Source organism: Daucus carota, chromosome 8, assembly GCF_001625215.2.
Source record: "Daucus carota subsp. sativus chromosome 8, DH1 v3.0, whole genome shotgun sequence".
Taxonomy (NCBI): Eukaryota; Viridiplantae; Streptophyta; class Magnoliopsida; order Apiales; family Apiaceae; genus Daucus; species Daucus carota.
In genome coordinates, this window is record NC_030388.2 from 31,559,852 (window position 1) to 31,571,314 (window position 11,463).

The 11,463-nt window shown below is 34.8% G+C and overlaps 1 protein-coding gene and 1 long non-coding RNA gene across 9 annotated transcripts; one reads left to right on the forward strand and one right to left on the reverse strand.

Moving 5' to 3' along the window:
• Nucleotides 1-4,254: 4,254 nt before the first annotated feature.
• LOC108199185 (uncharacterized) lies at nucleotides 4,255-4,791 on the forward strand. The gene is made up of 2 exons (XR_001802322.1): nucleotides 4,255-4,311; nucleotides 4,493-4,791. It is a non-coding gene; the product is annotated as an uncharacterized LOC108199185 (long non-coding RNA).
• Nucleotides 4,792-7,320: 2,529 nt separating this feature from the next.
• On the reverse strand, nucleotides 7,321-11,011 carry LOC108197429 (RPM1-interacting protein 4). 8 transcript variants are annotated; one of them, XM_064083442.1, is made up of 4 exons: nucleotides 10,884-11,011; nucleotides 8,640-9,362; nucleotides 7,795-7,989; nucleotides 7,321-7,625 (listed from the first exon to the last, which is right to left on the reverse strand). In XM_064083442.1, the coding sequence occupies exons 2-4, from the start codon at nucleotides 9,237-9,239 to the stop codon at nucleotides 7,551-7,553; spliced, it is 870 nt and encodes a 289-aa protein (XP_063939512.1). In that variant the 5' UTR covers nucleotides 9,240-9,362; nucleotides 10,884-11,011; the 3' UTR covers nucleotides 7,321-7,550. The 8 variants fall into 8 exon arrangements, with proteins under 8 accessions (XP_063939512.1, XP_063939513.1, XP_017220535.1 ...); XM_064083443.1 differs by having other exon boundaries at nucleotides 8,640-9,359; nucleotides 10,884-11,006; XM_017365046.2 differs by having other exon boundaries at nucleotides 7,321-7,609; nucleotides 8,640-9,359; nucleotides 10,739-10,906.
• Between the last annotated feature and the right edge of the window lie 452 nt (nucleotides 11,012-11,463).

Genomic DNA, 11,463 nt, shown 5'->3' on the forward strand with positions numbered 1-11,463 from the left:
AGGGATGCTAAAGTTCAGCAACAAGAGGAACACTAGCATTATCAGACCAGGTGGTAATCATAGATTACAGGCAATCCTATCATCGACAAACAAATCAGATTTTACACCATCAGACACAGTAGAGCAGTTCTACGAATGCATTAACTACAAGAATGTAACGAAACTGGGCCGATTTTTAGCGAATGATTGTGTATACGAGGACTTCTCCTTCCCTAAGCGTTTTTAGGGGAAAAAGGTTCTTTCTTCAATCAAAAAATTTTCATAAAAATTATATTGTGTGCTTTTAAATTTATAATTAATTACAGAAAATTGCTTTTCTTGAACAACTGCAGGAGGTTCTGAATTATTTTCAGCAACTTACTAAAATTATAGGGGATAATATTGAGTTCAACGCAGAAATTATCTCTAAAGGAGATGACGACGATCACTTCACCATTGCAGTATACTGGTACTTAGGTATCTAATTTAAACCCGCCAAGATTCATCCGTCTAACATTTTTAACATTCTAATCCATCCATATAAATAACTGACGCAGATTAATCTTTAAATCAATATCAACACAAACTGCACTAATTAACACAGGATCAAAAACAACCAACACAACTCCACATGAACTACGATACCTAACCGAAAACTAAGCTACAGTTCTAATTTCTACAAAAATCAAATTAATCAAAGATAATTATGAATCATACCTCTACAATGACTTTGTCATTGTTCTTGAGGATTTGACTAAGTAATTCCTTCGCTGCACGCACATAATCAGTCCGGAATAACTCCTGGACTGGGTCTGGAAAAGTGGCAGCAGCCAACTTGCTCAGTTGCTGATCCACTACGGGCTGCGTGACCTCACGAGTAAGCAGAGAGCGCACCATTTCATCCACCTCGCACAATATAGTGGACATCATCCCAAAGATATGACCTGAAACGTCCTGGCTTGCTTCGCGCGATCCTTCAGCAAATTGTGAAGCTTCTGATCTACCTAGAAGATCTGACAAGCTTTGTCGCGGGCGAAGAATTGCTTTCCCTTTTCTCGGAGGTTTGGCCTTCAGTGTCGCCAATATATCTTGCCTCTGCTTTAGTTTTTTTTATCATTTTATCGGCGTCAGCAGCAGACAAACCAGCAGTCAAAGCGGCATCTTCAGGCAAAGCAGGCATCGCCATTTAAGAAATACAAAATGCAGATGGTGGCCATTAGATTTTATGCGTTCTCCAAACTCACAAAAAATTCACATTCACAAACAAGAAATTGTACTATTGATTATAAGTCGAGGTGTGCCAGAGTTTTGCTCAACACTGAGTCTGTAAGCAAACTGGAGTACATGCGGGGTTTTGATGAGCTTAAACGAGAAGTTAATCATAAATCAGAAACAGTTTATCCGTATAATTTTTATTATATATTCAACACCTTTTCTTCTGATAATATGCTCTAATAATATGATACTGATGTTCAAGAAGCTGTTTATGCTTAATAAACTTGAAATCATATTCTTATTTATGAATTAAACATCTTTATTAGTCTCATATCGAATTATTGGTGACTATACATAGTTAGCAACAAGAAACAACACCGTATTAACTTAATTAGTAGAAAACTAAAGAATATTACATAGCTTTATTTCCTAAGAAGTTTAAAAATACATGTAATTCCGAGAACAGTTAAGGTCAGAGGAAAAGACACTCGTGAAAATGATCTCGTAAAGCAAGATAAACATGTAATTCCGAGAACAGTTAGGTTTCCACCCCATTCTGCCATAAATCTTTCAATTCATCAATCAATGGTCTAAGATAAACATGCAAATCTTTTGTCGGATCCTTAGGCCCGGGAATAAGAAGAGGCATAAACATGTACGGAGCCTTCGTGCACATAGATGGGGGAAGGTTGTAAACAACAACTACCACAGGCCATACGGTGTAATCTCTCGCATGTGCATCACGAAAGGGATCAAATCCATCAGTGGAAAGGCCGAGTCTCACATTTCGAATCTCTTTTGAAAATTTTGGAAACCGACGATCAAATTGTTTCCACTCATCTCCATCCGCCGGGTGACTTAATTCACCTTCAACCACGTTTCTATCATGATGCCATCTCATACATTTTGCAGTCTTTCCAGCCATGAACAAACGTTGTAGTCTCGGGGTGAGAGGAAAATAACGCAAGACCTTCCGTGGGATCTTTTTTTTGTTAAGATCTTTTGGTTCTTTGTATCGGCTTTCATTGCATATATCACAACGCGTCTTCTCGCTATTTTCCTTGTAAAATAACATACAATCATTCTGACAAGCATCAATCTTTTCATATCCCAAATTCAATCCTTTAAGCATATTTTTCACAGCATAGTAGGTTTGGGGCAGTTTATGATTGTCAGGCAAGACTGATCCAATGAGCTTAAGCAACTCATCAAAGCCATTGTTACTACAATTATGCTTGTTCTTGAAATGAAGTAACTCATTCACGAACTCAAAGGTTGTATAGTTGACATTGCTTGGATAAATTGGTTCCGAAGCACTGTGCAGCATCTTATAAAATTCTTTTGCCGCTGGATTCAGTTCATCATCCATTTTCTCACAATACCTATTTGCCTCCCCAATATCCCGTAACATATCATCGGCGTCATAATACATATCAACATCCCCATCACCAACATTTCTAGCACTCGTCCTGATATTTTCTTCCGGCATTTTCTCCCCATGTGCCGTCCATACGGTATACCATTGCATTATACCATACCGATACAAATCAAGTTTAACGGCAATAGGATTCTTGTAATGCTTATTTTTACAATTTCCACACGGACACCTAATAAGCCCATCACTTCCTCCACGAAGATTTTCACAAGCAAATTTAATAAAATCATCAACACCATTTTTGTATTCAACCGTTAAATATCTTGACTCATTATATCGACTACGACTAATCCAACTACGATTGGAAGCCATCTACAATAAAAACATACATCGAATTAATTTTAGCTCATTTCAACACAAATACACTAATTAAAATATGCTACATCTATGTGCAAATATATCACAACTATAGAAACATCAAACATGGAAATGTCATAAATATATGGGGATTAAAGGTACTACTATTACAATAATTAAAAAAGACAAGCAAATATAGATTATTAATAACATAAAAGAATGACTTACTTGATGATTTATGAAGATTTCATATGAAATGCTTGAGTTTGGAGAGCAAAAAAGAGAAAAAATGGGGGTAAGCAAAGAAAGAAACGGCTCCTGGAAAGGAAAGGGGAAAGGCAACTTATTTTTTTGGGCGGCTAAATTCGACCGAATCTGGTCGAAATTAGCTTTCGATCGGAAACGGTCGAATTTATTATTTTCGACCGAATATGGTCGAAATTATTTTTTCGACCGGAAACGGCCGAAATTATATTTTCGACCAGAACCCCCTTAAAATATTCAAAAAACAAAGTGCGGGAAAATTCCCGCCACATGGATATTTTCGACCGGCAATTATTTTCGACCAAGTCCATGGGCGGGAAAAAGTTGGAGGGTTATTTTCGACCAAATAATTTCGACCGGCCTTAATTTCGACTGGTTTCGGTCGAATTTATTAAGTTCGACCGTTATCGGTCGAAATTAAGTTCCGGTCGAAATTAACTGGTCGAAATTAGCAGCTTTTCTTGTAGTGGATATTGCCTATGCTCGTATTTTGTCTATCATAAATATTGATATCCATCGGATAATATATTAAATATTAAAATCTTAAAGATAACATGTATTCCAACAAAATTTTAATATATCATAAATGTTAGTAGTTGTCCAATAACGTATTAAAATTTTAAAAAGAAATTTTATAATCAACAATCATTATAAGGCGTTTCAAAATTTTTTTGTTTTCAATAATAAGATAAAATGTGTTACTTAGAATTTATAAACATAAAATTTTTATTATAAATCTATCCGAAAATAGAGATCTCCACACACACACACATATATATATCATATTTAAGATGGTAAATTTTAGATAGTCATAAAATATAGAAAAATTTAATTAAAAATAATAATAATATAAAATCTTCATAATGCAAACAACTAGATATTTAGTCTTCAATGTTGTCAAGAAAAAGTTACACCGAACATAAATATTAGTGGATGTTTGCATGCATTAACTTTTCTTTAATTTTAGGATTGTGGTGTTGGGGGTTGGTGGTTGTTAAGTAGCATTTAATTATGTTTTGCCTATAAAATAGATAGGACTTGCCAAGGCAAGTATAGTAAAATTGTGTGGGGCAAGAATGAAGTTATCTACTTTCTTTTTCATTTTCTTCGTGCTTTTTGCTGTAAGTATATTAAGATTTAAAGTTCAGTTCATCTCAATCATGAAATTTATAAAATACACGTACACACACACATACACACACACACACACATATATATATATATAATCATGCAATTTATATTTACAGAATTTTATTAATAATTGATGATGCAATTTATTTTTTGTTGGCTTGTTTGAATCAGTTTGTAGGCTTTGTTCGTGCAAGAAAAGACCCGCAGGATTACTGGAACAAAGTGATGAACGGAAAACCGATGCCTCAGTCAATTAAAGACCTTTACTCTCAATCAAATTTCAAAGATTTTGATACTCGCCCATCACCATATATGAATTGCGATTCTTTAAGACACAAAAAAATGGAAGCTGTTGATGCAAAAATTAAAAATCCTTAAAGATGTAAAGTCTTCATTAGATTCATTAGTATCCATGTAATATTATGGTTTCAAAATAATAAAATTGTGAGGTGAAAAAGCTTTTAAGGATATGACTCATTTAATTTTATGTTTACATAGGGTTAAAAATGGGGTGGGGAAAATGGGGAACCCGCCCCAACCCGCTCCGAAAGGGGCAGATCCGCCCCGCTAATATGGGGAATGGGGTAGTGACGGGGAATGATTTTCTGCCCCGCCAAAATATGGGGCAAGTATGGTATTTGTTGAATCCCTGCGGGGATTCCCAGTCCCGCCCCGCATATATTTAATATAAATAAATAATTATATTTAATATAATATATTTAATATTATTATTTTATAATATACACAAAACTATAATTTTACAATGTATAACATGTCTCTTTGAATTCTATTATATTTAGTTTTTTACTTTTAATATACATGTCTCGTATATTTTTATTAAATTCTGAAGAAAAAATTACTAAATTTTAAAGTAATTATTCAAAGTGTAATATTATAGCAGCGGGGCGAGGCGGGGCGAAATTATATTAAATACCCGGTGGGGCGGGGATGGGGATTAAAAATAAATCCCCGCGGGGAATGGGGCGGGGACCGGGCAAGAAAAATATATATGGGGCGGGGCTGGGAAATGAAGTCCCCGCCCCGAACCCGCCCCATTTTTAACCCTTACACTAGTTGAGAAGCCGCGCGTTGCAGCGACTTATAAAAATTATATTAATAATTTAATATTAATATTTGAAAAATGCAATAATTTAGTGGCTGTATATAAAAAGTATATTAGTAATTCAAAATTAATATTTTTAGGATAAAATAAATTTTATATTATAAAAATCGTGATGTAATACCAATACTAATATATAAAATTGTTTAATTGGACTATAATTCATGGTGAAAAAATGAAAATAAATTTCCACACGTAATTAAAAATTTAAAGAACGACGAATCTTAATTTTATTTTTGTGTTTTTTTTGAAAATTAATCATGTTCTTACATTGTTACCTTCCTCCATTTTTTTGGATTGATAGTGCACAAAAACATTTAACTTAAATCCGTGAGATAGCGGTCTATAACTACCCTTAATTGTAACAACCTTTACTTTATAATACTATATAAACAGTCCTCACTTAAAAATTGCTTGAACGGAGCAATTCTTGATATCTTTCATCCAAAAATTCCAGAAAATTAGAAAAATAGAACGGAGCGATGTGAGGGGCGCCACCTACACGCCCCTCACTTCTCCTTTATATAAGTATTTTTTTGTATAGTGGTCTTTAATGCATGAATAATATTTTCCTCTATACAAAATAAATCATATAAAAATTAACAACAACAAACAGTCCGATGAAAACAAATATTATAAAAAAATAACCAACAAACATACATCACTAATAGTTAATTTATTGATATCACCCATCAATACTATGTCAAGACTATATTCTTCTCCCGTGTTTGGATTTGTCGACTCCCACATAGTGGTCTATAACTACCTTTGCTTGCCACAATCTTTATTTTTTTAATACCGTATAAACAGCTTCTATTTCTTGTTGCAGAAGAACGGTACCACCGAGTTAGAAATCGAGCAAGAGAACTATCAACAGAGATGTTATGTTTAAATGATCCAAAACCCTACAACCTATAAGGGTATTTATAGGTGTAGAGAGACTTGTGTGCTACTCTTTCCCATAATTAAATAATCTTAAACAAAATCAGATTAAAACTTTCAAGCTACTATATTCCATAAATAATCTGAAACAAAATCAGATTCTGAAACTTGCTTCTAATATATCCGAAACTAAAAAAAGTAGTTCTAATTTTTGATATTTTTCATCCAAAAATTTCAGAAAATTAGAAAAATAGAACGGAGCTATCTGAGATACGCCACATACACGCCCCTCGCTTCTCCTTTATACAAGTATATTGATTCATATTGTATATTTTCCATTGAGGACATTCTCCAACCGAATTCACGTGCAAAATGACATGATACAACTGAAATAATTACTATTACTACCTACAATATGCGTACTAAATATATATATATGTGGACCTTTATGTCTTAATAAAATAACTTTTATTTATTTAAAAGATATACATATCTAGCAAAAATAGTTGTTAACATTATCTGGCATTAAATTCCGCTTGGATTTAACACTACAGAGTACTGATTACTTAAATCCTAAAGTAAAACCAAGTCAGCCACAAGAATTAATCGAATTATAATTTATGTAATATAATTTTCAAATTATATTATATATAATATAATTTTAAGAGCAATAGATTACCTAAATCATCGGCACTCTGCACAACCGACACAAAAAATAGTTTTAAGCGTCGGCATTTTGCTGATGACGCAATAGGTGAATACTATAGCGTTGGCATTCTCTTGACCCAACGCAGCAACTGAATTCTATAGCGTCGGTATTCGAAAAAAAATACTTTGTCAGTGTTATTTCGACGGATACATAAAACTATTTACGCGTCGATTAAGGTGTGCACAAATGACATTTTACATGGATTAAGCTGACAACTGACGCTTATGTATAACCGTCGGTTCTACTTTTAACCGACGCAGAAAGATATATTTATACTAGTGATTTACATGATGCACAAACAAAGATCCTGAAGCTCATATTAAACAGTTACAAACAAAAGAAACTAATATTAATCCTCCAATAATTGCACTTTCAAAAAAGAAGTCTAATATATATATTCTTGCAAAAATACTGAATTTAAGTAGAAAATGCACATGCTAAAAAATTTCACCATGCATTTGCTATTTTCCTCTAAGAGAGCCTTGATTTCTGGTAGTATGTACATATCCTCCCAATCTCTATTCATATAAGTTCCAAAAACATATCACTTTCTGCCCCATGGAAAGCAAAAACAACCCTGTAATGTATAAACTCTGTTAAGAAAATCAGTAATTAATGAGCTAAAACAAGGCAGTAGCATAGTTGGCTAATAAATTGCTAGGATATGTAAATTTGATGGGGTCGGGTATCATATTAGATACAATTAATAAGTTTCGAGAACTATGGAAGAACTAAAACAGTGTAAATTGAACTGAGAAATACCTTTGAACTTTCATTTGCATATTGCTTTTGACCATTTGATGTATAAGAAGTCTCAGCTGGCACAACTGGTACCTTTCCCGTCTCACTTTGTTTCTCCTCTCGCACTTTGTTGAATATGTGAGTGTAGCCTTCACCTGCTGAAGGATCACTTTCATCCCAATCACCAAATTTTGGAACTACAGGGCCATGATCAGGCTGTCACATACAACGTCAAGACTCAAGTCAACACACGAGGAAAGAATATTGTCATATGCACGGTGTAGATACAAGGCAATGTAACCCTTCAGGGAGCTAGAATCCTCATGATACACTTCCCTGTATGTTCCATTTAATTACTCACCCATATCCGAAAGAAATCTAGGACTATAAAGCAAAATAATGCCGGGAAATGATGCTTGTCAATCAAATAAAATATCATTTACAAATTTCTTGTGGATGCAAAGGGGGAAGGGGAGGCAATGAACTGCTGGCACTGCTAACATACCCAATTCTAAATATTCTGAACAGGACCCAATGATGGTAACCAGTTTTGCTTCTCTAGAGAAGATGAGAAGAAGAAAATTATCAGAGCCGAATATATATCTTTTGGTGCTGCAAACTAGTGAGACAGAGTATCTCTTACCATTGCTAAGACCACTAACAAGAGCAGACATGTTTAAATTTTAGAAGGATGGATTGACTAGAGTTTCCTTTACCTATTCAGCAATTAATACATAGAAGCAAAATTATGGATCTGCTTAAACTATTCCTACAAGTGAACACTTTATAAAGGCATATATATAATATATGTAATGTGATAACTCTTTCAAGGCTACGTGACAAGGAGTAGAGAACAGAGATATTACAGTTTCATCGCCTCCAGTAACAGATGATCGCAACCGGGATCTTCCTGGAGTGAACGGAGCTAGGCCATGTGTACCTTCAGAGGAGCCCTTTCTTTCCCAGGACGGAGAAGAAACACCACTGCCTTTGTTCCCAGTCCTTGTTTGGTGGTGTGGATGCAGTGGTGACTGTTCAACACTGCGGTCAGGACGTAAATTCTGCCTAGAAACCCGTTTAGGGCTAGAAGTGCCTCCACTTCCTAGCCGATGATGAGGAGAGTCTGCATGGTCTTTCTTGCCAATAGTGTCATGACGCAACGGGGAATTGGATGGTTTCTTAATGTCTCCATCTTCCCCGCTCAGCCAGTGCTGGTGACTTGATCCAGTTCCATCCGGAACTTTGTTTGCCTCAATTTCAGACTTATAATTATTTTCAGATGTAACCTGGCCATGTTGTTGATGAGAGGACTGAATATCAGTTATCGGACCTGGTATTGGTTCACCATCTTCTCGACTCATATGACGCTTGTGTCCTGGCCTTCCTGTCTCTGGTCCGTTTACAACCTCCAGTTCAGCCTTTCCTGCAGAAGTGACTTGAACTGGAGAGCTGTTATTGGAAACCATATCAGGATTACTTGGATTCGTCTTTTTGCCACTTTTTCCTTTCCTTGCATTTTCGAAATAGACAGTGTAAGGAACATTGTCTTCACTTTCCCAGTTACCAAACTTTGGCAATTGTGATCGCTGCTGCAGGAATAAGGAACCTTTTAGTCGAGCAGATACACTAACACTACATATCAGCACATAGATCTTTAAAAAAAATATCTAAACAAGTTCCTTAATTTTATTCCTCCTTTATTTGTGGCAAATTGTAAAACAAGTTGATTCTTGGCACTAGCAATTGGACGTAATGCACAATTTGCTACTTCTTTAAACGACCAAATAAAGATAAATTGCACTTAATCCAAATTTGACAAGTATAGCACAATATTTGAACTTCAATGTCCTGCAAGCAATTGATAAATTGAGACATGGAGCTCTATGTAAAGTTCCAGCATTAAACTTTTGGAAGTAAGCTCAAAGCTTTATCTTTTAATCGATTAAGCCTATGATCGTTGGGTTCACTAAAAGGAACTGCATTAATTTATTCGTAAAGCAGAGAGACAAGCGACAAGAAAAGAGTAGTATCATCCGAGAGATAGTGAGTCCCCAGGAATAGATTAGTTCACAACTACTATTATATTTGGCTATGAAATTATATGGAGCAAAAAGGCACAAGCAGACGAGATGAGCTGTGCACAAAAGAAATATGTGCCCACACAGATCAGCAAAAAAAATAGAAAATGCAAATTGATTAGCTCAATTCGCATTTTAAGTACCAAAACGCATCAGATACCTTGCATTGATCATCATATGATATTTTACTACTCTCAACAACCCGTTGTATTCAACAAGATGGCGTAAGATAGCAAAACCTGATGACGTGGGAAAATATAAAGCACCGGAGGATCAAAGACTCAAATACTGCTTAGTTTACCACAATCAGCCATTTAGAACGCAATAAGGCATCTACGCAAGACACAACTATTTACATAAACAGGCACCATAGACCTATGCAATCAATTCCCTCAGCCACTTCAACCTAAACCTCTTAGATTACACCAGAAAAGCAAAAACTCCAGATCCGACAGTTACAAAAGTAAAATTGCAGCAAAACCAAAGGCCAAATCAACAAAATTCAACACAATTGATGAATAAAATCATCCAGTACTAAATACGAAACTCCAGTTCAGAATCAATCTTTTTTAGCAAATATGCAGACATTTCTGCCTCCAAAAACCTAAATCAGTCAATTTTTACAGCTCTTTTGATAGAACCAAATATTAGCCTAAGCCCATCAACAGTGACTGCTAACCAAATAAAAAAAGCATTAAAACCCAACTCACAGAACAACCAAGAATCCAAGAATTACATAAATCAAGCAAGCAAATCCACATTAAACAAAAACAAGTTGCATGATCACGAAATCAAGAAAAAAGCCATCATATTTGCAATATTAAAGCAGTAAATAAAACAGTTAAGTTCCCAAATAAAGATAGATCAAGAAGAGAAGTGCAACTCACTGTCATTATAACTGCTGTTTTAAAGAACTCCTTTTAAGAGAAACCCAGTAAGAGAATGAAAGTTCAGTACATTTGTTTTGTTTCACAAAAGAGGAGAGAGAGAGTGATAGGTGGGAGAGAGAGAGAGAGAGAGAGAGAGAATTACCGAGTAACCGACACAATAAGTGACAAGCACACCAGAAGTGTTATAAACATGCTTGGCTTCTTTCTTCTTGTAATGAGTAGAAAGTCAATACACGTGGTGCTGCCACCTTACTTTTATTCCACGCACATTGACTTCCGTTCACTATTTTTCGTTTTAGTCACGCCGAGTCCTGCGCAGGAGCATGCCGGAGGTGACAAGTCCTGCGCAGGGGCATGCCGGGGTAAATACTCCCGTTTAAACTCGAATTTTATTCGTAAAATATTTTTATCTAAAAAATTAATTTTACTCGGTATAATAAAAAGTAGATTTCAGACTTAATCAGTCAAATCATGAAATAAAAATAAATCGAATATTGATCAATCGAAGATTAATCAAAGACTAATCAGATGATTAATAACAAACGGAAATTTAATCAATTCAAGCTAAAATTTAATCAATTCGAGCTACAGTACAGAATTTAATTAATGATTAGTTATGATTATAATATATATTTATTAGTAAATTTATTTAAAATTTTTATATATTTTTTTTACTTCACTACCAATAATCACCAGTAATATTCACTATTTTTCATTGTATT